This window comes from Alexandromys fortis, unplaced genomic scaffold (assembly GCF_014885135.2).
Source record: "Alexandromys fortis isolate MF-2015 unplaced genomic scaffold, M_Fortis_MF-2015_v1.1 scaffold_70, whole genome shotgun sequence".
In the NCBI taxonomy this organism is placed as follows: domain Eukaryota; kingdom Metazoa; phylum Chordata; class Mammalia; order Rodentia; family Cricetidae; genus Alexandromys; species Alexandromys fortis.
In genome coordinates this window covers 5,745,480-5,772,628 of record NW_026067955.1, presented here as the reverse complement: position 1 = coordinate 5,772,628, position 27,149 = coordinate 5,745,480, and the positions used below count along the sequence as shown (strand labels likewise).

The 27,149-nt window shown below is 52.6% G+C and overlaps 1 protein-coding gene across 1 annotated transcript in view; it reads right to left on the bottom strand.

Moving 5' to 3' along the window:
* Positions 1 to 1,099: 1,099 nt before the first annotated feature.
* Positions 1,100 to 27,149, bottom strand: part of Itga11 (integrin subunit alpha 11) — a 102,850-nt gene continuing 76,800 nt past the window's right edge. Inside the window, exons 16-30 of the mRNA XM_050152015.1 lie at positions 26,235 to 26,401; positions 24,971 to 25,113; positions 23,714 to 23,824; positions 20,500 to 20,585; positions 18,281 to 18,488; positions 16,912 to 17,010; positions 16,386 to 16,462; positions 14,033 to 14,122; positions 13,093 to 13,183; positions 11,716 to 11,829; positions 11,453 to 11,539; positions 10,024 to 10,134; positions 9,804 to 9,899; positions 5,322 to 5,435; positions 1,100 to 4,809 (exon numbers count right to left, since the gene is read on the bottom strand). Coding sequence (XP_050007972.1) covers positions 4,738 to 4,809; positions 5,322 to 5,435; positions 9,804 to 9,899; positions 10,024 to 10,134; positions 11,453 to 11,539; positions 11,716 to 11,829; positions 13,093 to 13,183; positions 14,033 to 14,122; positions 16,386 to 16,462; positions 16,912 to 17,010; positions 18,281 to 18,488; positions 20,500 to 20,585; positions 23,714 to 23,824; positions 24,971 to 25,113; positions 26,235 to 26,401 — 1,666 coding nt within the window. The 3' untranslated portion in view covers positions 1,100 to 4,737. The remainder of the gene's footprint in view (positions 4,810 to 5,321; positions 5,436 to 9,803; positions 9,900 to 10,023; positions 10,135 to 11,452; positions 11,540 to 11,715; positions 11,830 to 13,092; positions 13,184 to 14,032; positions 14,123 to 16,385; positions 16,463 to 16,911; positions 17,011 to 18,280; positions 18,489 to 20,499; positions 20,586 to 23,713; positions 23,825 to 24,970; positions 25,114 to 26,234; positions 26,402 to 27,149) is intronic.

Genomic DNA, 27,149 nt, shown 5'->3' with positions numbered 1-27,149 from the left:
TTATCCCTTGTCTGGTAGATGAAATTGGCAGTGACTTATGCCAGGAAAGGGATATAATGAAGCCAGTTGTTTCTGTCACACACTGCCGTCTTGGAACTTGAAGCCAGAGGGACTGACTCAATTCCAGCCTCTTATTCTTGGAGAACAGAGTGGCCGTGGAGATGCCTCCTCGTGCTGACCTCGGGCGGGAGAGGCCTGCCTCCCAGGCTGCACTCCATGTTGCTTCTCTGTTGCCTCTGCATGTGTCCAGCCTGTGCTTGGTCCCTCCTGAGAACCACCACCTTTCTTAGCACAAGTAATACCTCCTGTCAGCTCCTGGGGCTTTTATAGACTATTGTGTCCCCCAGTTAGGCTTGAGCAAAGCTGAAAGCCGCAAGGACAGGCTGTGTAGGAAACAGACACTGAATCAGGGAACAAATGCTGATGGTTCTAGACGCTAGGAAAAGGTCAGTGTGCAAAGAATGACCTCCCAGAGGCTGCGCCTGTGAGGCCTGGGTGGCCCTTGTGAGTCACTGAGGCCACTCTGGAACCACGCTTGAACCTCAGCCTAGACAACCTGCCTTCTGAGGCATGAGGCCCACTCCTCCCTCAGCGCACAGGCCTCCGCATCTAATGCCAGAAAGAAGCTTTCTGGAGGGCTTCCTCCTTCCAGCTCACAGCATACGGGAACTGAGGGGTAATAAATGATACCTACTTCCCAGAACATTATAGAAGTCTCTCCCAAGTCTACCCAGGGCTGACCCTCAGCTTCTGCATCTTCTGAAGGCTGTCCTCATCCAGACAGGAGTGGGTCTCCCCTCCCCCGGCATGTCTTGTCCCTCTGCTTCTCAGCTACTTGCAGCTGTTTCCTCTACTAGGTAGCAAGCTGAGACCTCAGAAATCCTGACAGCTATGTCCTCCCCATCACTGCACCCCCCCCCACCTCCAATGGTAGTTTGGTGTAGAAGCCATACTTGATTTTACTGCAGACCTATTTATATATCCAATACCATAGGAGCTCCATACATGTTCTTTAGAGTGCGTTCAGCCTGGTCATGTAATGAATGCTCTCTTCAAAGAACCATTTTAAGTTAGTTTTATTTCCTAGTAATTTCATCTGAATTTTATTTTTCATGGTACTGGGGATTGAAGAGTTGAACTTGGGACCTTGAATGTGCTTAGTAAGTACTCTACCTCTGGGCTCTATGACCAATGTTTCAAAAAAGTTTTTGAGATGGTCTTAGTGTGTTGCTTAGGTTGTTCTTGAACTTGAGACCTCAGCCTCCTGAGCTGGGAGTACAGTTGTGTAATGCCCCTGACTGAAAATTATGAATTAGCAGCTAGACCACAGTTATTAATCCCTACCTGTGAGCTATACAGTGTTTCCTTTATTAATTAATTAATTTTGAGACAGGGTTTCACTATGTGGCTCTGGCTTTCTTAGAACTCACTCTGTAGATCAGGCTGGCCTTGAACTCACAGAGATCCACCTGCCCCTGCCTCTAGAGTGCTGGGATTAGAGGCGTGCGCCACTATGCCTGACTTTAGCGTTTCGTTTTGAGACAGGGTTTTATGTAGCCCAGGCTGGTTTTAAACTTATCTGCCTTGTCCTGCTGATCCTCCTGCCTTCACCTCTCGGTGCTAGGATTGTAGGTGTCTGCTGCCGTGCCACTATACTAGGTTCGCTGTGGATTCAAGGTTGCCCTTGAGGGAGCTTCTTTCTAATGGTGGATGTCATTAGCCTGATGCTTAGCTCCCTTCCCAGTCACAGCAAATGTGCCCAAACCCTTCCAGTGTCACTGGGGCTCTCAGGACTTTGGTGGGGTGAAATCTACCGTAAGCCGCACCCTGCAGACTTGCCATGAGTAACCACAAGGCCTTCCCGATTAGGCCAGGGCTGGGTTACCATAGCCAACTTTGAGCATGAAACAGTTTCCAGTATCCATCCCAGAGAGCTGCCCGTGTGTGCTGAATCCCTGTCCTCTGCTGGGCTGTCTGTCATGTCACTTGCCTGGGAGCTCAGCTCAGCACAGGCCACCCACAGCGGCTTTGCTCACCAGGTGATGTCCTGGATCAGAGTCCCAGGGACCATGGCCCTTGCCCCTTAGGTGAGGCTTTGTTCCCTCTACAGTGAAAGCACTGCCGTGGCCAGTCTTGGACATTTCTGTTTACGAATAAACGGATTCAGAAAGGTAGAATTAAGAAAAAGGAGAGAGTGTTAAGGGTGAAGGTTGAGGAGGTACAGGTGGGCCTGATTCATCTGCCTTTTGTCGATTAGTTGGTCTAGGGGTAGACAGGGGACATGATGGGATGGGAGCCCTGGGACTGTCTGCCTCAGTCCAGAGGTTGTGACTGGAGCAGTTAAACATCATAGCACAGGTGTCAGTTTCCAAAAACACACCTGCCTGCTGATGCCAGCTTCCCACGGCAGCACTCTGCTGAGATTTGCCAGTGTTGGAGAGGAGACCAGCTGAGTCCTCTTGTTTTTTGTTTGTTTGTTTGTTTTTCAACAGCCCTGGCAGTCCTGGAACTCACTTTATTCACTAGACTGGCCTCGAACTCACAGAGATCTGCCTGCCTCTGCCCCTTGAGTGCTGGGATTAAAGGTGTGCGCCATCACTCCTGTCTTGATAACATGTTTTTTTCTTTTTCTCTCTCTCTCTTTCTCTCTTTCTTTCTTTCTTTCTTTCTTTCTTTCTTTCTTTCTTTCTTTCTTTCGTTTTTCGAGACAGGGTTTCTCAGTAGCAATGGAATTAGTCCTGGAACTCGCTCTGTAGACCAGGCTGGCCTCGAACTCACAGAGATCCGCCTGCCTCTGCCTCCCGAGTGCTGGGATTAAAGGTGTGTGCTACCATTACCCAGTGATAACATGCTTTTGTGTGTGGGTTGGTCCATTCTCCTTTCTCCAGTGACCTCAATCATAAGGGCAGCTACTGATACTCTGTTAGAGGGAAATGAACTTCTAGGTTCGGGGGTTTAGTTTCACTGTTTGACCTTTGACCCCCAATTTAGCTCTTCTGGAGCTGGGGAGATGGCATTCCTGGATTGAGTCTTGATTTTGCTGTGGAGAATGGTGCTACCACCCTCTTCTGGCCTTCTTGGGCACCTATGTGCACATACACATAGACACACACATACACATGCATGCACGTTCACACACACGAAAGAATCTGAAGAAACATCCAAATACTTTGTAAGTTGTTAGTTGGGGCTGTGGAAAGGGAACGGCACGGGAATAGAGTTGGGATGCTTTGGGGAAGAGTTAACCTCTCTAGAAGAGAAGCCAGCGTGCGTGTGTGGGAGGGGTGACATTGAAGGCCCCGCCTGGAGAAACTGGCCAAAGATGGGGTGGGTGCTGCTGGTGAGGGGAGAGGGCCCCACTACCATAACACCTAGATGTTCTAGCGAGTGAGGCTAGGAAGTCCTTGGGAGAGAGGTGGCCACACAATGGAGAAGACTGTGCCCAACATTTAGATAGAAGTAGACACCCACCTCCCTTTCCTCTTTAAAGCAGAATTTGGCCTTGCTCTGTCACAAAATGGAATGTCTGTTGGTTGTTTTTAAACACCTTTTAGAAAATTTTCTTAAATATATTTCTGACAGTAAAGGTTGTACTGCACAGGGGAGCAGATGGCTTTGAGGTGTCCATTTCTGTCTCAACAAAAAGGGCTAAGGCATAAATTACTCTGCTGGGCACCTGGCATGCCCCTTGTCATCAGGGCTTGTTCATAGAGCTGGCAGGTGAGAGAGCTGTCTGCCTCTGAGGTTTAAGGTTCTGAGGGGCCTTGCATGGGCTTTGTTCAGTGCATGCCAAAGAGGGCCCCTCCACAGTGCCCCTCCAGGAGCCCTTCTCCCACACATTCGTGGGTGGGAGGTGTATGCACGTGCGCCTGTGTGTACGTGTGCATGCGTGTGTGTGTGTGTGCGCGTGCGCGCGTCTGTGTATGTGTGTGTGTCGGGGGCTGATGCAAGGAACAGAGGCTCCCCACCTCAGTGCATCTGCGCCAGGACAAGCTGCAGCTGTAAGACAAGTGGGTGTGGAGAGCCATGGACTGATATCCTCCACAGGCTCCCCGGGAGTTGCCTAGCAACCAAAGGAGCTGGCAGGAGCTTCAGGGAGGCAGGAGGGCAGGAGTGTGTGGGTGGTAGTCACTGCTGGAGAGCTCCGCTGCTGCCTTCTGATGTTTGGAAGGTACCCAGCATCCTGGCTCCCACCTACTCATCTGGCACAGTCCTCAAATGTCTGCTTTCACCACTGGCCTGCAGTTGCCACATCAAGCCACACAACTCTGGAGAACTTTGGGGTCTGGAGAAGGGATGGCAGTGGCTTGGGAACCACATGGTGAGAGGGAGGTTATGCTGCCAGGCTATGGAGTCCTGAAACTAGAGGTCCAGCTGGGGCGTGCACAGTGGGCTTGTATTTGCCGCTTTTCCCTTTGGGTTTCTTCAGAGGTGGGCATGATAACAGAGCCCTAGCACCTTAGTGTTTGGGGCAGCAGATTCCCTCCACAAAGCCCGGGTCTTGGAGCGGTCCCTTTAAGTCCTTAGGGATCAGTACTCAACCTCTTGGAGAGACGTTGCTGCGAACATGGGCTTGCGGTTCATCCCACAGGGATCAGGCACCATCTCTCCAGAGATGAGCTCAACACAAAGTCCACAGGCATCCTCTTTGCCCCAGCTCTGTGGGGCCACAGGCCTGGGCCTGCAGCTCCTGGACCGGTGCCTGGCCCCCATCAATGCGAAGCCTCCAATAGATCCTCACTCCAGCCCTTTGGGGACAGGGCCCAGTCCAGGCTCCCTCTTGCGCTTGGCACTTTTAAAGAAACCGAGCTGTGGGGAGGCAAAGGTGGAAAGTCTCAGGGGTGGACAGACTAGAGGACGTTTGTGTCACCTTCTGCTGGTCCTCCACTAGCCCCCTCATATTTGCTCCCTAAGAGGACACCTCTAAATACCCCAGCTCATTCTTGGTACCCCTACTCCCAAACTGAGTGTGTGGATTAAAGCCAGGTGGATGGAGCCCTGGGCAGGAGACTAGAAGTCATGCTGTGTCACGCAGCCCTAGTTAACATCCCTCTCTGGGCCCCCTCACTATCTGTAGCAGGAGCTTAAACTCCAAGTTCTCAACCAGAGCTTCTGAGATGGAGGGAATATGTAGTTTCATTGCCCGTTCTGTTTATTTGTTTTCTGCTAAGAGGAACCCCACAGACCTGGAACTATAGTTGAAGTCGCCTCTGTGGGCCCTGACCAGTCTTGCCTGCTGTGGAAGGGGCTTGGTGTCCTAGGAACAGGCAAGCAGTTGGGGGAGGCGGGGCAGCGCCAGCTTCCAGGGATAGGAACCTTACCTGCCACAGTGCCAGGACTAGCAGGGCCAGCAGCAAGAGGCCCCCCAGAGTGCTGCCCACGATGATCCAGATGGGGACCTGCCAATCTTCTTGCTTGGAAATCTCAAATGTGACCTGCAAGGGGAGGGAGCCAGGGCAATACTGTCACAACTGCAGGGCTTGGGCAGCCCAGGGGCAGAAGGTGGCACACTTGCAGAAAGGAGCTGCATCTGTTCTTTTGGGAGATGTAGGGAGGGACAGGTTCTGCAGCTGGCCATGGTCTCGGAACAGCCAGCTCTGCGCAGTATACGTGTAACTGGGAGAACGGTCTCAGTGAGCCATGCTCCGTGAGCCATCTGCTCCCGCTGGTTCTTTTACATACTCTTCATTAGTCCTCCTGGCGATTCCTCGTTTCCCAGTGATGGTCTGTTGCATGTGTGGTTTCTGAGCCCCCAGGGTCACGTGGGGAACTCAGGGTTGTGTACAGGCAGCCTGGGAAGCTGTTCCAATTATCTCTTCCTCCCTCCCTCCCTCCCTCCCTCCCTCCCTCCCTCCCTCCCTCCCTTCCCCCTCCCTCCCTCCCCCCCCCCCCCCCCCCCCCCCGACAAAAGGTGTCATCCTCAGTCTCTACACCTGAACAGTTTTGGAGACAGGTCTCTCACTGGCCTGCTTTGGCTAGACTGCAGGGCCAGCAAACCTCATGGAGTCTCCCTCCCTGACCTCCCAGCTGTGGATTTCCATTGCCCCGCCCTGAGTGCTGCTTGACATGGGAACTGAACTCTGGTCTCTGTGCTTGTGTGGCAAACACCTTACAAACCAAGGCATCTCCCTAGCCCCAGACCTTGAATTCTTGATCCTTCTGTCTCTACCTTCCAGGGGTTGGCATTACAGGTGTGTGCCATCACCACTCCTGGTTTGTGTGATCCTGAGGACTGAAGTCAAGGGTTTGTGTACACTAGGCAAGTATTCCACTAACTGAGCTACACAGCAAACCCTTAGTTGTTTCTAAACTTAGATGAAGGGGAAAAAAAAAAAGAATCTGGGTCTGGTGATGGTGCATGCCTTTACCCCAGCACTTGGGAGGCTTAGGCAGGTAGGTAGATCTCTGTGAGTTAAATGCCATTATGGTGCTTACATATTAAGTTCCAGGACAAGGACAACATAGAACCTGTCTCAAAAAAAAAAAAAAAAAAAAAAAAAAAAAAAAAAAAAAAAAAAAAAAAAAAAAAAAAAAAAAAAAAAAAAAAAGAAAAGAAAAAGAAAGAAAGAAAGAAAGAACCCAAATTTGGTTCCTAACACCCCACCTTGGGCAGGTCACAGCCACTTGTAACTCTAGATCCAGGATATCTGATGCTGCTTTCTAGCTTCTGCAAGCACTTTTACACATGAGTGCATACATGTATACACACACATAACACACGCGTGCGCCTTTTTTTTTTCTTTCTTTTTTCCCCCAAGACAGGGTTTCTCTGTGTAGCTCAGCTTTCCTGGAACTTTCTCTGTAGAACAGGTTGGCTTCAAACTTGCAGAGATCTTTCTACTTCTGCTTCTGGAGTTCTGGGATTAAGGAGGTGCACCACCATTGCCCAACACACAATATATTTTTAAACACTAAAATAGATGTTTAAAAAAATAAACAGTTTATCCTGGATTGTTTCCATCTGTTGTCAGACCAAAAGTTATAAAGAAATAATTACTTTTTTTCAAATGAAGAAGGACCTTCAAGGGTACCATTGGTGCCATGGGAACCACTATGAGCTGGTGAACTTGCCCAGCTGGGTGGCATTCACTATGCTTGTGACCTTGGTCTCCCTTCTGTCTTCCTCTGCACTCTGGACATATCTGGCTGCCTACCTGACTGCGACTCCCTCGCCTCCAGATCTGTTTCCATCACGTCTTTGTTAGCGGTCAGTGGTAGCACTCTTCCTACCCGCTTGTCATTGACACCCAATGGGCCATCAGCAAACCTTCTCACTCCAGCTCTGAAACACCCAGCATGTGGCGGCCCCTGCTGTCTCCCGGCTCTCCTCCTCTCCTCTTCTCCCGGAGTCTGCAGCAACCTCTCCACCTCAGTCTCACCCCTGCTGCCTTTCCTCAGCTGGCAGTGTAGTATGAGGGACACTTGCACTTGGGTGACAATGGCCTCTACTCAGCACCTCACAGCTTCTCATCTCATCTAGGGGAAGTGGTCCTTGTCCCATCTCGATGACCTCACTCTGTCCCAGCCCTCTACCCATGGCCTCCTCACGCCTGTCCATGCTGCTATGGCGCTGTTTCCTCTGGTCTTGAGTGACTGACCCCCAGATATCGACACACGCTTCCATGTCCCCGTGGTGCTGGGCTACCGTCTCTGCAGGGAGGAGCTTTCCCTAGCTTCCCATGTAAACCAGTCTGGATTTCACTCTGGCGTGTGGGTTTCTTTCTTTCTTTCTTTTCTGGGAAGGAAGCCAGAAAACAGGCGGCAGCACTGCCAAGGTGGCCTGGGTGGGACCTCCTCATCTTTGCCCTCTGACCTGTCCTCAGAGCCTGGAGTGAGGCAGAGACTTAGCCACAGCAGCTAACTGGGCGGTAGGGTGCTCGCCTCCTGTCACTGCTCATCCCCAGCCTCACACAGCCGCAGCGTTCGCATCTGAGACGGGAGGGGATGGGCCTTAAATGGGGGGTGGGTCTGCATGCACGTGCACACGGATTGACCCCTAAGTGCCTTTGTTTCATCCCTGAAGGATGCATGGGCCTTTGTGTGGCTTCCCTCGTTTTGTGGACCTGGCCACCCTGGGCACTACATGACCTGCTATGGGCTTGCTGGTTTTCTATGGGTGAGACACTCGGTGCAGTAGGATTTTTTTTGGGGGGGCGGGGGGAACATGCTGGGCTAGGAAGTCCACTAGCCAGGTAGTAGTGGTACACGTCTTTGATTCCAGGAGGAAGAGGCAGGCAGATTTCTGAGTTCGCGGCCAGACTGGTCTACAGATTGAGTTCCAGGACAGCCAGAGCTACACAAAGAAATTCTGTTTCAAAAACAAAAACAAAACAAAAAAAGAAAAAACAAAGAAGAAATACCTACTCACATTGGGGAGAGGCATGGGTAATGGGGGGGCTTGGAAAATTGACATGACGTTGAAGATTAACTTCACAGGACCATCTCTAGAAAGCTCTCCCTGGACACTCTGTTCCTCTCCTGCCCTCAGTGCTGTGGTGTTCCCTGGACTGTTGCCATGATTGGTATTACTGTGCTCAACTCCCTAAGCCGTATCTGAATCTGCTTGCCCAGTCTGTGAGGGAAGAGGGAGGGATGGGTCCCCATCAGATGCAGAGGGATGGGTCCCCATCAGATGCAGAGGGACGGGTCCCCATCAGATGCAGAATGAATGAACACATGGACCCAAAGGTCTGCTCCCTCAGAGAGGCAGAGGTGTCAGGGGACACAGGGCCTAGGTTGGAGCCCCAGGGTGGGTCAGACTACCAGGATGTGGCACTAACCTGACCCTGAAGGCCTCAGTTTCCACAGCTTCTCCCGTTCCTTAGGAGGGTCTTGAGCACAGCCTTCGGGCTTTGGCCCCTGCTGGCCTGTGTCTGGAAGGCTGCACCTTATTGAGACTGAGCCTGATGGTGTCCCTTTGCCAAGGCTGTTTCCCTCCCTCCCCCACCCCTGTAACCTTGCCGGTTTGTAAGCTAGCCTCTCCTGGGGTGTGTAGCTGAGGGGACGCTAGGCTACAGTTTAGAACAGCATTTCTGAGACATGGCCAGTGGGGGGCAGCAGAGGCCTATGCCTAGCTGCTCTGTTTCCAGAGACTGATTTTTCTCTTAAGACTCAACTTGTTTACAACAGTGGCTGTCTCCCAGAGTCTCACCTCTTTTTCTCTACCTTGAAATCGTGGTCATCCAGGCTTACGTGGTTTTTGTCTGGTTATAAAGGAGCACTAAAGCCTCTCAATCTCCACCCCACTCCCACCACACACCCATTGCTGCTTGCACTTCTTTAGAGCAGAGGCTCCAGGCTAGGTGGGATGCGAGAGGCTCCACCATGCCCCAGACAGCCTCACTGTGGCGCAGCCCATGAGAGAGCTACCCTTAGGTACATGTGTGTGGGCGTCTGGTCTCACTGTTCCCTCTTATCTTCCCCATGGCACAAAGCACAGAGCCTGGTGTGCCAAGGCAGTGTGTCTGTCCTCTGCCAGTCGGGCGTGTGTGGGCGCGCGTGCACGTGTGTGTGTGTGTGCATGCATGCATGCGTGCATGTGCGCGTGCGCTTTTTGAGGCAGTCTCTCACTGGTCTGGAGCTAAGCTGACTGGTGACCAAGCTCAAGGACCTGTCTCCATCTCTAGAATCTCTAGAATGCTGGGATTACACACAGCCGCCCCTGGATTGTTTCTGCAGGTTTTGAATGTGAAACTCAGGTCCTCAGGCTTGTATAGCAAGTACTTTACTGGCTGAGCCATTTCCCCAGCCCCTACCTTGGGTCCCCCTTCCCCTCTCAGAGTGAAGGACTCCCCGGGGCTCACCTGGCGGCTGGGGTCCTCCTCTCGGAAGATGAAGGGGCTGTGGAACTGCCGCTGCAAGGCTGCATTGACTGTGATCTTCAGAGATCTGTACTTGAGCTGCACAAACAGGGCTTCCTCAGAGGTGGCTCTGGGAGCCTTTGTTCCTGTCCCTCTCAGCTGGGAGATCCCCCACAACCACTTCTTCCTTTCCTTCCGGCCCTGCTGAAGGGGTCTAACTTACTGCTTTCAGAGACCTCAGCCACAGGTTCCCTATCAAGTAGAATCTGATTTCCTGGTTGGGGGTCAGCTTCACGTTGCAGGTGATGGAGACCACGTCGGAGTTGCTGTGGTTCTGGAAGAGAGTTGTTGGGGGTGAGCAGGGCGCTGTGGGGACAGGGCCCGTGGCCTGGAATGTGAGCAGGAGCATGGATCATCAGACAGACCCAAGGCTGGACCCACTGGGAGAGGGAAGCAGATGGCAGGGATGAGGATAGAGATGCGTGTGGGAACAGAAGGGACAACTGGGGACAAACCACAGCCTTGTATTTGGAGTTCCTTTTGAAGTTGTGCATAATGACCAGTGTCCCAGGAACAGAACCTCTGCTCAACATTAAGGAGTTGGCATAATCACCATATAAACAGCTTAAAAGAGAAATGAAACTGTAGCAGATAACCACAATAGATGGAGAAAAGTATTGCAGGGAGCTGAACTTCCTGATGCAAACCTCCAGAGAGTGTCTTAATCATCAATCAATCAGTCAGTCAATCTGTCCATATGTACACACCTGCACACACCCGGAGCATGTATCACACACAGGATCAAGACTCTCCCCACAACCCTGCCATCACTCCCGTTCCCACTGCTCTTGTGGTCGGAGCCGGAGCGATACGACAAGAAAAGTCTTTTGTAAGGATCACTTGGAAAAAGTAATGGATGGAAAATGCAAAGATCTTCATCTTGGAGCAATTGAACTTTGTTAGGGTAAAGCTATTTCTGAGGTGGCGCTGGACCCTCCCAACTCTGCCCAAGGTTAGATCATGGTGAAGTGCAGCAGGCTTCCAAAGGTTGCTCGGTGGGCAAAGGTATGCAGCCAGGATGCCACCAAATCCTGAGTCTGAACCCTGGGACCCATATGGTGGAAAGGGAGAAGTGACTCCTGCAAGTTGTCCTCTGACCTCCACATGGGTGCCATAGCACATATCCTCACACACACACACACACACACACACACACACACACACACACACACACACAGGTCTGTATTCTGTCAATTGTATTTTAAATAAATGCTGATTGGCCAGTGGCCAGGCAGGAAGTATAGGCGGATGACCAGGTAGGAAGTAGAGGCGGGGCAAGGAGAACATGAGAATTCTGGGAAACGGAAAGAGTCAATCTGCAGTCGTCCGTCACCCAGACACAGAGGAAGCCAGACACGGAGCAAGCAAGGTGTGATTGCCTCACTGAAAAAGGTACCAATCCACGTGGCTAACACAGACAAAAATTATGGGTTAATATAAGTTATAAGAGTTAATAAGAAGCCTGATCTGCTAGGCCAGTCTGTTTATGATTAATGTAGACCTCTGTGTGTTTATTTGGGACTAAACGGCTGTGGGACCTGGTGGGACAGAAACCCCTGTCAATTCTTGGCTCTCAGTGTGGAGACACTCACCCTGTGTGGGGCACGGCTCAAGTCTTCCTCAGTTGGGGCACTCTGGTACTCTGTGCTGTTCCCCCAGATGTTACAGGACGTGTTGACCTGCGTGGAGGGCACACACACATACACAATTCTGAACCTCACCCAGGCTCCCCCTTTTCTTCCTCCACCTGGAGAGGCTAAGTGCCCTGGGAGCACCCAGATGGTGGGGGAGTTGCTTAGGAGTGTGCCCGTTTCCTTTTCTCTCTCCCAAGTTGGCCCCTGAGGAACACAGCTACCTGGTCGGTGAAGAAGTCCCTCAGCATCAGCAGGCGGTTCCCACCCCTGGTGGCGATGGGCACAGTGATCTTCATCATCACCCCGTGGATAGGGAAAAAGCCCAGATTCTGCACCTGCAACCAGAGGAGAGTCAGCACATGCGCAGTTGAGGGATGGGGACAGAGATCCTATGGGGACCAGTCAGCCCTAAAGACAGGCCTCAGCAGGCCCTGGCTATTAGCACTATGGAAGCAAGATGGTACTGACAGGATGGGTTCCGGGATCTTAGAGTATGCTCAGTGGGCCGATCCTGGAGATCACCGACCTCCCCTACCACAGAGTCCTCTAGAGCAGGAGGGACTCCATGGAGACAAGAGTGGAGATATTGGGGTCACTCAATCAGGAGAGGATATCAAACTGAGTGTGTGTTGTTTCCCTGGCGGGAACACATTCAGGAGACTTCAAGCTGGGCTTTAGGGACTGAGAGGCTGATAGATGGCTCCGGACTTCCCCTGGATCGGCTGTGTGACCTTGAGCAACACAAGCCGTGTGGGTATTGGGTGCAGCCCAGTGTTCAGCCGTCAACCCACTCCAGCCCTCACACAACTTCAGAGGAGCTGACACTCATGTGCAGGGTGAGGGAACCCTGGGTCCTTTGTGGCAGAGGCTGCTCGGCTGCTCCCTGTTCTCCTTCCTCACTTAGTGACAAAATCAAAAGCCACCCTTCCCACTTCCCTCATAGCTAAACACCGTGTTATGGACATAAGCGGTAACTGCAGATATGGGATACAGCTGATTCTTCTGTTTTTGGTTTTTCGAGACACGGTTTCTCTGTGTAACCTTGGCTGTCCTGGAACTCACTCACTCTGTAGAAGGCTGGCCTCGAACTCACAGAAATCCCCCTGCCTCTGTCTCCTGAGTGCTGGGATTAAAGTCCACCGCCCAGCTTAAGGACACTTTTTACCAGGAAGGGACGTGCTTCTCTCCTTTCCCCTGCCGCCTGGGCCTGAACTGTGACAACAGATGAAGCCGATCATCTATCTCATGTCTAGGATGTTCTTAAATTCCTCAATGACTGCAAAGCCATCAACTCTAAACAGCAAGGTTTTTTTTTTTATTCCTTTTCTGCAGGAAAGTAAACCTTAGTGTGTTTAAACTGCTGTTCTGTATGTTTAAAATCTTTTCTGTACACCCTAATAACTCCCCCAGGCCAGCCTGGGGGTCTTTCAGATGAGGGTGAAGCCCAGAGAGGGGAAGTAACTGTTTCTACAAGCTGTACATTGAACCAGAGGCAGAGCTGAGAACGAGCCCCAGGGCCTGCAAGGATTCTTCCCCTCCAACTGGGCTGTGGGGTTTTCAGTTCAGCCCCTTCACTCCAAGGTGCCCTTCAGCCTTACCTTGAAAACACAGTTGAAGGGAGGCCCAATGCCATCATATTTCTCCAGAGAGCTGTTGGCCTTGACCTCATAGTGGCTCAGGCTGCTGCTCCTGCATAGATAAAGGGAAAACCGTGTGTGGGAAGAGTCAGATAAACAGGTAGCAGGAGAGAGGCAGGCACGTGCCCATTTCCTGGGACACCCCCCCCCCGTGTCTTATGTGGCCGCTAGGGGGCGCTGTGTTGAGACGGAGTCATAGGCTTGGTAGATGGGGTACCCTGAACGTCTGATCCTCCTGCCTCTACCTCTGGTATGCTGGGATTATGGTATGTCTGGTTTATATGGTGCTGTAGGTGGAATGGGGGCTCATGGGCATATCTGACTTACATGGTACCATAGTTGGAATGGGGATTTACACACACTTGGCCAGCCCTCTACTAGCTAAACTACAAGCCCAGACCGACTCTGTGTCTCTTGTTTCTGCTGCTGTACTGTATACTCCAGGCTAGCTAGCCCTGAGCTTTCTGGATGACTCTCTTGTCTCTGCCTCTAGGAACTGAGCTCGGGTTGAGCCGGGGTTGCTTGGCTTATGCAGTACCTTTACCCAACGAGCCATTTCACTGGCCCCACACAGACTGACTTTAAAAGATTTCTTTTGTTTGGAGTTATGTGTACCTAGGTGTCTGTGTGTAGGTCTGTGAATGCAGTGCCTACAGGATTCAGAAGAGGTGTCAGATATCCTGGGACCAGAGTGACCAATGTGGTTGAGAGCCATGTGATATGGGTGCTGGGAACCGAACCCAGGTCCTCTGGAAGTCATCTCACTGGCCCACCGCACTGACTTGGAAGAGTTCTGTCTTTCACTTCTCCTCCAGCCTTGTGTGCTGGGGGGATCTCCTCCCATACTTGTCCCTGCTAGCTCAGGCCCCCTTTCCCTCTTCCGGTTGAATATCCAACTCACCTGGTAAAGAGGACGTCTGCTTCGTATTTGAGGTGGAAGCGAAGGAGGGCCATGTTGTCATCGGTGGTGCTCTCCTGCTCGTGACTGTCACTACAAGGGGAGGGGGTGGGATCAGAGAGGACACTGGCACAAAAATTATAGAAGGTGGAAGGGAGGATGTGCTGGCTTTTCAGGCTGCTGGGTATGATCAGGCCATCAAGGAAAGCCGAGGTGTTTCCTGGAGGGTGGGCCGGGGGCAGGAATGGATGCCAGCCCTCTCTGTAGCCAGGCAGTCAGGGAGGACTTTGGGTAGCTCATGGCCACCCCCTGCCTGTGCCATCTTCTTGATGAACTTCCCCAGCTGCTGGGCTGAAGATGAGGAGGGACTTGGGACTGGGAGAAGGACGAGCCTTGAGCAAAGCCACCTAGTCTGCCCTGGGAAGAATAGTGGGGTTTACTGTGGAGGAGCTCACCGATTCCTGTTCCCACAGGGTGCAGCTCCCTAAGATAATAGGTGACTTTGCCAGGAGAAGCCAAAGGAACCCTTGGAGGGGGCATGGTCTAAGGTACTTTCACCTAACAGTCAGTACTCAAACACCAGGGCAGGTACCCACAAAGGTTAAACCCCCAGATTTCAGCTTGTACATAAGCTAAGTTCTACTCTTCAGGCTAGGGGGTGGGGCAAGGAAAGGGGTCCTCAGAGTACACTGCTGTCTCTGTCCCTTCTGTCCATTCCTGGTTGACAAACGCCCATGCATGTTGCTGTGCCAGTGTGCCCACTCTGTGAGAAGAGGACCTTTTGGCCCAGGGAGGAGCCAGGAGGCCCCAGCATACGAAGACACTTTGCAGACTCAGTCCTGAGTCCACTGAGGGTTCTGTGGACATGTGGGGGTTTGTTTACGCATAGCTGGTGACCAGCACAGACTGGTGATGGGTGTCCCCAGCCTGCCTGTGACCGGGTAAAGCTACTGATGTTTGGTTTGCTGGAGGCTTTCTTCTTAGCTAAGGATTTTGGCTGGGGACAGAAGCCAGCCTGTCCTCACTTCTTTCCTCCCTCCATCTCACACAGAGGTGACTCTATGAGAAAGGAAACAGTTTCTCACTGGCCTAGGGAGGTTCACTGGTCAGCCTGGAGCAAGCTACCTTCAGGAAGCCAGAAGGACAGACAGACAGACAGACAGACAAACCCTCACAGAAGAAGAAAAGTTCTCTTAAAAATGGATAAATGCAAAAAAATAAAAATAAATAAAAAAAAAAAGGATAAATGCCCAAGGAGGGCATGATGGTTTGTACTGAAAGTCAACCAGCCAGGGTGGAGAGTTACCCTGCTCCTGGCTGTGAGGGGTTGTCTAGGCTGGCTTAACTGAGGTAGAAAGAGCCGCCCTGCATGTGGGCAGCACCATTCCCTGGGCTGGACTTTCGGATTGAATCAAAAGGAGAATTTGATCTGAGCACAGCATTCACTTTTGCTCCCCGGATGCAGAAGCGCTGTGCACGGGCTGCCCCAAGTACCAGCCGCCATGCCTTCCCCACCATGATGGATTGTGTCCTCAAATTATGAACCCAAACAAACCCCTCTTCCCTTCGGTTCCTTGTGCCAAGCATTTTGTTACTGCAATGAGAAAAGTAACTAAAACCGAGAGAGGTAACCAGGACTGCAGGGGCACCAGATGAGCTGTGGATCCAAGTGTCCAGATCCCAGCTGTCCTGTTTACATGCGATATTGTTGGAAGTCCCCACAACCTCACTAATTATGAGGGGCTGCTGTGTGAACTGACTGATGGACCCGAAGAGGTTCTAATGGCCATTGTGACTTGTAGCTTAGTGGTGCAGGAGAATTGTCTGTATTCTGTCAATCATGTTTTAAATAAATGCTGATTGGCCAGGCAGGAAGTATAGGTGAGTCAACCAGACAGGAAGTAGAGGAGGGGCAAGGAGAACAGGAGAATTCTGGGAAGGAGGAAGCCCATTCCTCCCAGTCCGGCTCAGATCACCGAAGAAGCAGGATGTGACCTGCCCTGCTGAAAAAGGTACTGAGCCATGTGGCTAACATAGATAAGAATAACGGGTTGTTATAAGAGTTAGCAAGAAGCCTGAGCTAATGGGCCAATCAGTTTATCATTAATATAGACCTCTGTGTGATTTTCTTTGGGGCTTACTGGCTGTGGGAACTGGGCAGGTCAGAAACCCTCAACAAGCCCGGCCCTCATGTTACAGCTGAGCTGTAGGCTAGTAGGCGTGCAGCCCCCCACCCCTCCTCCCTGCACCTGCTCAGCTTGGGTCAGGGAACAGGTTTGACAATGGGGCACTGTGGGCATAGGAGAGCAGAGGGTGAGGGCAGAGCTGCTGGGGGTCAGGGAGGGGTGGGCCTGACCTGCCAGCACCCAGCTGGATCTGAAGATGGTGCAGGAACACAGACTTGCTGAACTCGAAGTCCAGACGGAAAGCCACCTGTGGAGAAGCGGGCCTGAGTGGGGGGCCCTGGAGGTGTGCTGGCTCATACCTACCTCTGACTACCCTCAGAACCCCACAGAGAATGGCTGGAGGAGGAGTGGGGCTGTGGAATAGTGAGCTGGGGCCACTATGGGTGCAAAGGCAGCAGCTCCCCATGGGGGAGCTCCCCTCTTTTTTGAGTGTCATGTAGCCCATGCTGGCCTCACACTTGCTGTGTAGCAGATGGACTTTAACCCCTAGCCTCTGTCTCCACCTCATGAGTGCTGGGGTGACAGGGTGCCCCAGGGCTTCATGCATGCTAGGCAAGCCCTCTACCAACTGAGCTACAGCCCCAGCAGGAAACTATATTTAGAACCCCGCCCCCCCAGAAGCAAATAGGTCTCTGTTTGCTCTCTGCTCTCTAGGTCCCAGTTTCTGTCCATCCCTGTTGGACCCCCACACTCTACCTTGGCCTTGGCTCTGAAGAAGGGGTAGCTGACATTGCAGACTTTCTTGTGCAGCCGCCTCTCCTCGTTGACACACTCAATGCTGTTGTCTGAGTCATCCTGGGATGGGAAGGGCAGTGATCAGGCCCCAGTCCTGAGTCTGGAGCTCATGCTTGCTACAGCAGCCCCTCAATCCACCCCGGAGATCACCCTGCCACTGGCCATGGGAATTGGACACCTGGAATGTAGTTCTGGCTACCTGAACTACAGAGGCCCCCCCCCCCCCAGACTGAGGCCAGGTATAGCTGGGTCAGACTAAAGGCATGAGGTGACACTGGGGTGGGTCTTAATGTCCAGGTTGGTAGACAGGCATTCAGGTGTATGCTGATTCTCCCCTTGTGTCTGGGAACTGGCTAGCTGCAGGTGGGACTCTGAAGTCTAGACCTCACTCAGGATGTGGACAGTGACTAGGCTGCTGCTGACACTTGGTTCACTTAAAGGTCGAAAGCCACTCCCCAGGCTCTGACCTCCCTGCCTGCTCAGGCGCTGAGGCCCTCTGAATAATCATGTAGCTCACCCTTCCTTCCTTCCTTCCTTCCTTCCTTCCTTCCTTCCTTCCTTCCTTCCTTCCTTCCTTCCTTCCTCCTTCCTTCCTTCCTCCTTCCTTCCTTCCTCCCTCCCTCCCTCCCTCCCTCCCTCCCTCCCTCCCTCCCTTCCTCCCTCCCTCCCTTCCTTCCTTTCCTAATGGAAGAGAGACCCTGGAGCCACACAGTTATATTGCCTGGTCTCCAGTGACTTTGTGTGGACAGCACTGTTCCATATCTGGAGTCCTGGACTGGATAAAAATGGAGAAAGCAAGCTGAAGCCTAGCATTCATTTTCCCTGCTTCCTTGTGCACACAAGAAGATGAGCTGCCCTGCCCTCCTGCCGTGATGGACTGTATTCTCCCCGACCATGCTATACTTCCTCCCAATGATTCTGTGTAGAACACATCTTTAGTGTCAACATGAAGCAGGGGATTGTGAGAGAGGCACACAAGCAGAGGTAATTCCAGGCAGGCCCACAAAGTAAGCAGAGGACCCAGGTGTCAACAAACAGGGCATACCGGGAGGCAGTGGTGATGGGTGCGGGGGCACATCAGGGTACCGGGGTTAGAGAAAAATCAGGTGGGGCCTTGAATGTGACAATAAGTTATTTGAGATCCTGCAGTCTCCCTGGTAACCATGGTCCCCAGCTCTGGCTGCTGAGGGAGCTCTCAAAGCTACCTGCATATAGACCCCCCCCCCCACTGAGGACCCCCAGAGGAGGGCAGAACACAGCTCTGTCAGCACCACCACCGTTACTCCTGTGCCCTTGGCCGTGGTCCGCTGGGCGAGCAGCGCGGTCCTACCTTCTGGATCAGGCTGGCAAACTGCAGGTTTTCTGACTGGGAGATGTTGAGGACGGTGCTGTAGGCATTCTCTCCTCTGTTCTCCAGCGTGGCCTCCACGGCCACCCGGCGACGCGTGCTCTCTATGATGAAGACAGTGGTGTCGAAGGACAGCGTGTAGGTGGAGCAGTCCTGTGCAGTCTTCCTCAGCACCCGTTGGCAGTACTCCCTGTGGGAAGAGGCTGCGTGTATCAGGCAGGCGAGCTCGGGGATGAGGGCTGGAGCGGAGTCTCAGGACTGACAGAGATTCAGGAATGGGGGCACCTGGCCAGCCTCTGCCTGTGGGAACAGCGCTGAGAGGAGGAGGTGGATGGTGGGCCTACCAAGAGCTCATGCTTCCAGCCGGCCACCTGCCCCAAAGCCCCCTCTTTTCCAGTCACAGGCCGAACCTGCCTCTGAACTCAGCTCTCTCATTTGACCTCCTAGTCACATATGACCTTTCTGCTTCCCTTTTGGCTTTGGCTACCAGGAAGCTCAGCACTAAATCTTGATTACTTTACCTAGACAGGTAGAGTATTCCTTTATCCTTTTAGCCTGTCCGGAGGTGCTATTTCTACTGGCTGTCTGTATCCTGGCATTTACATTTTATCTCAGTGCATAAAAGTTAAACAAAAATTATTGCTGGGCGGTGGTGGTGCACACCTTTAATCCCAGCACTCGGGAGGCAGAGGCAGGCGGATCGCTGTGAGTTCGAGACCAGCCTGGTCTACAAGAGCTAGTTCCAGGACAGGCCCCAAAGCCACAGAGAAACCCCGTCTCAAAAAACAACAACAACAACAACAAAAAAAAAAAAACCCAAACCCTAAGGTTTGTTCTGTCAGTTAAAAATGATCTCATGGGCTGGATGGTGGTGGCCCACACCTCATATCCCAGCACTTGGGAGGCAGAGACAGGTGGATCTCTGTGAGTTCAAGGCCAGCCTGGTCTACAGAGCAAGTTTTAGGACAGCCTTGGCTGCACAGAAAAATTCTGTTTTGAAAAGCATTCATGAGAGGCAGGTGGATCTCTGTGAGTTCGAGACCAGCCTGGTCTACAGAGCTAGTTCCAGGACAGGCTCCAAAGCCGCAGAGAAACCTGTCTCGAAAAACCAAAAAAAAAAAAAAAAAAAAAAAAGAGAAAAAGAAAAGCATTCATGAGCATTGCACCCTGGTTTACTTTGTGCGCTAGTCTGCTTCCTCCAGGGGATTGTGGGTACTGTGTTTGGCCATGTCATGTGGAGGGCAAAGGACAATTTGTGAGCGCCGGGTTTCTCCTTTTACCATGTAGGGCCAGGGATCAGACTCAAGCTATTGGAAAAAGCAGATTTACCCACTGAGCTACCTCACCAGTACCCCTTAGACTCTTAGAGAGACTGACAAGCCCTAGTGGTCAGCTAGAGGACCCTACGCATGACCCAGGGTCTGGGCTTAGAGGTCAAGGCCCAGAACTCTGGTTCATCTGTCATCACCTTCTTTATCTTTTTGTTGTTGCTCTTTGCTTGTTTGTTTGTAAATTTACTTATTTCATGTGCATGTGTATTTCTCCTGCACATCTATCTGTGTTCCATAGGCATGCCTAATGCCCATAGATACCAGAAGATGGCATCATAACCCTTGGAACTGGAGTCACAGATGTTTGAACTGAGTCCTCTGAAAGAACAGCCAGTTAGTTCTCTTAACCACTGAGCCATCTGTTCAGCCCTTTTTTTTTTTTTTTTTTTTTTTTTTTTTGACAAGGTCTCTTCTCATTCTGGCTGGCTTGGAACTCACAGATACCTGCCTGTCTCTGCCTCTCAAGTGCTGGAATTAAGGTGTGTGCTACCACACCTGAGCTCCCCTCCCCACTCTTTGAGGGGTCTCCTGTAGCCCAGACTGACCTGAGCTCACTAAGTAGCCAAGAGCGCCTTGAATTTCTGACCACTTCCCTGAGTGCTGTCACCTTGCATGGGCCACCACATGGACTTTATGCTGTGCTTGGGCTCGAACCTAGGGCTTTGTGCATGCTAGGCAAGCACTCTATTCACTGAGCTACATCCCTAGCTCCCTGGTTCCAGTCCTATCTGTTTAGCAGCTTGGGCACAAATGGAGGTATTCCATCCTCAAAGAAGCTGGAGAGGTTAAAGCAGCTGCAGGGGACAATCCAGCCCTGAGGAGCTCCAGGCCACCATCAGAGAGGGGTCAAAGAAGCAAGGAGCCACTCACGTGGCAGTGGGCAGATCACTCCGAGCATCCAGGACAAGGTCAGGGACACAGTGTTCATCCTCATTACAGCCATTCCAAAAGGGCACCTGTAGAGAGAACCAGTGTGACTGACCGGAGAGGGGACCATGGCCTCCAACCCTGGATTCTAGAGCCCCCAGCCTTTGTCTCTACACACCAGATGGGGCTCTGCCTGCCTCACAATCCCCCAACACATCCCCTTGCCTATTCCTCCACCCCTGCGCTAAGAGAAAGCGCTTAGCCAGGCAGGCAGCACAGGCTCCCTCACCCAGCAGCACAGTTCCAGGCAACAGGAACTGCCCATCTGTTGTGTATAAGATGCTTAATCCTGGAGATGGAGACTGAGAACGACGCAGCATCTGCTCTGGGATGGCAGGGATGACTGACATGTGAACAAACAGCTCAGTGTGAAATGTGTGGAAAAGCAGAAGCACGAGGACCAGAAGAGGCAGAGGGAGCACTGGCTTTTGGGCCTGTAGGTGTTCAGGGACATTTCCAAGGTGGGGACAGTGGGTCAGAGCTCTGAAGCACGGCCACATGAGCTGGATGCACCAGGGGAGCAGAAAGCCAGAGAACAAGCTAGACGTCCTGCAGAGATGTGAGTGCAGGAAATGACTCCATAGTTCAGCGCTGTGTAGAGCAAGGCCAGGCAGAGGAGAGGAAGAAACAAACAGCCATCATAAATAAACGTAGAAATAAATATAGCCTTCCTATAAGGCCTTGGGTCATCCCTTCTATATGACAGAGTCAGCAAGCACTCTGGCGTGGGAGGGCCCTGCTGGACAAGCATGCTGAGGGAGGTGGGAGGATGGGCTGGGAGGAGCCAGGCTAGAGGCCCAGAGGCCTGGGGAAGTAGCTGTAACACCCCGGAGGGATGGAGATAGCATAGGCTTGCCCAAGGTCTCAGAGGTGGGGTCACTAGGACCTAGAAGCTCTTGGGGCTGAGGGAGGGGCCCAGAGTGTTACCCTATTCTTTTTCACCTTCTGCGCGCCAGACAGCATCAACTCTTCAGAACCCTAAGATATATCCAGGAGATTGGCTTGGGGGGTGCCCCGTGGCTCATCCACAGCACAGTTCAGTAGAGGCTGGGTGCTGAAGCCTGGCTCAGTGACAGTCATGGCCATGGATGCAGTCTTGACTGGGGGTGGGGTAGAGGTGGGGGACAGGAGACCTGGTCTCATTAGCTCCTTTCAAAAGGTCTGGACTATTCCTTTACGCTGTGTGAATGGATGTTACTGTGATTGGTTTAATAAAGAAGTTGACTGACCTATAGCTAGACAGGGCGAAGTTCCAGACTAAGACAATGCTGGGAAGAAGGAGGAGTCTTTTGAGTCGTGAGCCTGACTCAGAAGACACAACATGGGAAGTTCATAGATGTTGTAAACGAGCCTTGGGGCAGCACCTAGATTAATAGGAGTGAGCTAATTTAAGTTGTGAGAGCTGACTCAGACATGCCTGAGCTTTCGGCTGAGCATTTGTAATTAGTATTAAGTCTCTGTGTGGTTATTTGGGGAGTGGCTGGCAGGACAGAAAAGCCTGCCTACAGACTGGGCCCCCGGTTTGGACACATTGTTAGAGGTACCCAGTCTACAAAGATACTGTACACACTTCACTAAACCTGGGCTAGGGTCTTGGTGGCTCAAGTCTTCAGCCAGCCATTCAAGAAGCTCGCAGAAGACAGCCAGTCCTTAGAAGTTCCAGCCAGGTGATGGAGAGAGATGGTTACTGAACTCAGTGTCACAAACTGGCTTAACCCAGGCTCTCCTGTAGTCTAGGCTGGCATTGAGTTTGCTGCATAGCTGACAATGACCTTGAACTCCTCTGATCGTTCACCTCCTGAATGCTGGGATTGCAGGCATGTGCTACTACAGCTGGTTTATGCCATGCTGGAGAGGAAGGCCAGGGTACCTACCGAGCATGCTAACCAAGCCCTCTATCAGCTAAGCCACATCCCCAGCCCCTCAGCGCCCCATAAACTGGTGGCGCACACACGTAACCCCAGAGCTCAGGTGGTGCAGACACAACAGGCGACTCTGGCTCTGTCTCTCATCTTCCCCCCACCTTCTCCCACTCACTCACTCGGGAGACATAGCCGGCTTTCTTGGCTAGAAAGCAGGTTCTCTCCTGCTCTGAGCTCCGAGTCCAAACTCCTTCAAAGCCAAGCCCCAAGCTGCCTCCTGCAGGAAGTTCCCTGTCCCCTATCTGGAGTGGCTCACGTCCTGCATCTCTACCTGGGATCAGGATCCTGGGGGCATCAGGGTCCTGGCATGGGTGACTGCGTGGGAAGGAGGGAATCTGCTTCCTCGCAGGCTTCATGAGTGAGCAGTGTGCGCTCATCCATTCCCTCGCTGTACGTACTGGCTTTGTAATGATGGTGTTAGGAAAGCCGGTGGCTAGAAGCAGCTAGCTGTCTTCCCCTGCCAGTCCAGTGACTCACAAGGGAGAGCAGACGGGCTGGGTGGGAGTCTGGGAGGGGCTGAGGGAAGATGCCTGCTGTGGGGAGGGTTGGAAGGGGATACTGTAGAGGATAGGGGGAGGCTGTGGGAGTGTGGACAGTGAGACACTGTGATCCCGGCCCAACAGTCCCATCACAGCGCTGGAGGAATCCGAGCAAGCACTCGGGTGACTTTGGGGCTGCAGGCTAGACTTTGCTTGAGTGCCTGAACCTCAGAAGCTCCAGGTTTCTCAGTGTTGTGACGTGATTAAGCCTTTGCCTATTGCTTAGAGTCCAATATCGCCTTCTGTAAATCCTGCCTGCTCTCCCAGCCCACATAGAATTGGGGAGAACTTCTTGAGAGGGACTTTCCAGGGAGCAAGCACCCTAAGCTATTAACAGAGGATCCAGGTGCCCTTAGTCTAGAAAATGCTGAGAGGCAGGGTCTCTGCCACTGGCAAGGAGAAAGCTTTCCTTTGGGATCCTTAGTAGCAGGTAGGGAGAGTCCATCACTGCGTTAGTCAATCAACAAACACAAGAGCAAAGTCAGGGTGACAGAGTCCTCTTCTGCAAACGCAGGAGTGAGAGCCAGAGGTCATGGATCTCCTCTGGGCCTCTGCACTTCCCAAGGGACAACTCAGTGTTCCCTGCACATGGGACACAGAGGAGGCTTGTCCTGCTGGTGCTAGCTGTGGGTCTCTGAGGACGGGAGGCTGGAGGGTGAGGGACGGGCGGGTGTGTGGCAGAGGGGCAGGACGCACCGACACTCTGAGTGTAGTGGGCCAGCCATTGTCTAGCATGGGGCCAAAGTCAGGGTCCTCGAGGGAGTACTCCACGGAGAACGTCACTGGCTTCACGTAGTCCGCAGTGTCCTGTGGGGAGAGGAGGGCGGAGTTCAGCGAGGAGAGGGTACCATTTCCTGGGCCACAACTCTAGACACAGAGCTCCCACCCCTCTAGGCTAAGAGGACAGTGGCCTTTGGCCCTCAGGAGAAGTCGCCAGGTGGACAATGGTTTCTGTCAAGGTCTACAGGTGAGAAGTGAGTGCCAGGTAGAAAAGTGATGCCAGTTTGGTGTCCCGAAGTTTTTACTACACTCCTGCTCTTCCTTCAAAGCCTCGGCTCTCATGGCTCAGATACCTTGGTCCTTCAGAAAGCCTGGCAGGCCCCTCCCTCCTACTCCAGATTTGTTTCATCAGCTTCTCCCACAGCATCGAAGCTGCTTCACTGTTCTGTCCTCCTCGTTTTTTTTTTGTTTTGCTATTTAGCCCAGGCTGGCCCCTGATAGTCTTCCTGCCCCATCTCCTGAGTACTGGGATTACAGGCATGTTGTACTATGCTCAGCTAAAAGATCTACCTGTGTGCCTGCTCTCTTCCCTGGCATGGAATAGTCTAGAAACCTCTGAGTGTGGCCCAAGCACTGTGTGATACGGCCTTGTGATGTTGAATGGGTGAGGGAAGGGACGCAGGTGAACATGTGAACAAGGAGGTTCAGTTTGTCCTGAGAGGGGTGACAGATGACCGGGGCACTCCAAGCTCCCTGAAAGCCCATGCCCTAGAGCTGTGCTCATCACACTTGGTGTTTCTGTATGGAAGCAAACCTCTTTCTCACTCAGTGATGAGCACCGGGCCACCGCCTTTCTTGGGATGCCACTGGTCAGCATGCCCATGCCTCTGCCTGCCTTACCCGATCTTCCTCTCCAGCCCACCCTGCTGTTCTGACTTTCTAGCCTCGGGTGGTGGCCACTCGTTCCCTCATCTTCTCAGATGAACTCACTGCCTCGATTTCATTCCTTCTAGGCGTGAACATCTGGGAAGGCGGGTATGGTGGGTGGTATAGCCATGAGGGCTCTTATCTGGGACCCGAGGAAGGGTATCAATCAGGGTTGGCCACACTGTTCTCTGGCTACCCACTGAGGGCTCGGAACTGGCCTGGCACCGTGGGACTTCCTATAGAAGTTCCTCTACTCTGGACCCTTCTTGTAGGGCTGAGGGCCTGTTTGTGGGTTGCTGGGCTCACCAGGACATGGAAGTTGATCTTTTGGCAGTGTTCCTGGCCTGAGGAGAGTACGACAGCCCTGTTGGTGAACTGGTCTGCACCCTCGTCCAGATGTGCCCGTGGCATGTACCGCCTCTCGTCCATGGTGGCATTGTACCTGATGCCTGGAAGAGAGAAGATCAAGACCAAGCTGGCGCTTCATCCCCATCCTAGACTGTTCACCTGCTTAGCCTCTGGCTCATCCCTCACGGGCAGCTGGAAGCTTCCATATTGGGAGCAAATATGGTGAGGAGGAAGGAGCTGAAGAGGAGGAGGAGGAAAAAACAAGAGAACAGCAGGAGGGAGGGAGGAAGGGAGGGAGGGAGGGAGGGAGGGAGGGAGGGAGAAGTGAGTCTTGCAAAAAGGAGAGGGACGGGCAGGCTAATGTTGCTCAGCACTGCTGACCGATGACCTCCTCAGCCCCTCCCTCTAACACCCTGTCTCACATCATGGCTCCGTGCCTTTAGGAGCTCCTCCTAGGGCTTTCTCATGCTAGGGGGGCTCCTTGGACCCATGTCTGTATTCTGTGGCTTGAGGCCCATAGACTTTCTCCTGTTAGCCTACAAAAATCTGAAAGCCAGGACTGACACAGTGTCTTCTGTCCCCTAGGCAGTTCTATAGTGGCTGTATCCTTTGTCTTATCATAGATGGAACTTGCAAGAAAAGTGCCCAGCCACCAGGCCTGGATGTGTCCTCATCTCCCCCTTTCTTCTTTGTCTGGTTTTGTCCTCATCACTGGAAGGGACACTACCTGTGGTCTCCATTGTATCTGTCACTTCCAGGGCTGCAGGGTCCAGGAAGCAGGTACCTGAATCTAATCTGAGGTAAAAGGAGAGGACCCTTCCCAGGCCCATGGCCCTGCTGGATGGCAGTTGTGGCTCACATGCCCAGCCCCTGGTCCCTAGCTCCCCAAGGATGGCTTCAGGTTGGCTTCCTGAGTCTGCCTGACTCCTGGCCTCCTCTCTATAGTATACTGCCTGCCTTTTACATCTGGTTCAAAATACAACCAAGGGACATTCTTCTGTCCCTGGTCTGTCCCATCAGTTCTGCCCATACCACTCTTGCCCTTCCAGGGGTCCCTTGAAAGGAGAGCCTTAGAGGAGAATCTAGCAGGCATTGAAGGTGCTCAGGGTGTGGCCTGGTACCTAGAACCCATTTCGGGAAAGGCCCAGGCTGGGAACCAGAACAATCACAAAGCCCACAGAGAAACCAGAGCTTGGCTGGTGGCCCAAGGAGGCTGGTTTACCGACGGTTGCTGTTTGGAAGTGGGGTGCCAGGAAGACAGGCACGAAGCAGAGGAAGGCAGCCAGACAGGTGGCATCCCTGCCGTTGCGCTTGCAGTCCTTGTGGAAAATGTTGATCTTGGGTGGCTCAAAGTGGAGACTGGCGTTGATCTGCACCACGGGGCGGGCCCTGGAGAAGACAGACAGGTCAGCTAGGATGGGGCTGGAGTTCTGCCTCGCTGGGACCCAGGGGCAGAGGTACAGACCCAGATGTGGAGTCTGTAAAACCCCCTAGAGGGTGTGGTGTGGTGGAAGGGGCAGAGAGACCTGAGGAGGCTATGGGATTGATTGGCCAAAGAGAGAGGGCGGGAGGCTCAGCGACTTTAGGGCTCCGGGACAGCCCATCCTCCTTTTCCTCCGGTTGCTCTTGTCAAGGACTACTGGTTTCCCCCCACCCGGCATATCCAGCCCGACACACATTTGAATTAACTGGGGAGAGAGGGCCTGGGGAGATGGCTCAGGGCTCAAGAGGACTGGCTGCACTTTCAGAGGACACATGTTTGATTCCCAGCACCAACACATGTGGCAGCTCACAACCACGTGCAACTACAGTCCCAGGGGAATCTGACTCCTGCTTCTGGCCTGTATGGGCAGCAGCGTGCACATGGTGCACAGACATAGAGACAAAACATTTATCAGATATAAATGAAAAAGGAGAAAGGATTGTGAGCTGAACCGATCCAAGGCTGTCTCAAAGGCCCTTACGAAATGACAAAAGGAATCTAGCTCCATGTACTGGCTCAGGAGCAGGCTTGGCAAGGACAGTCTGTGGCTGAGGCTGGAGATTTGCTGTTACTAGGAACTTGGCTTTTCCCCTAAGAGACTGGAGCTATCAGTTCCACTCTTGAGGTACCCTGTGCTCCCTTGGGGCCACACTG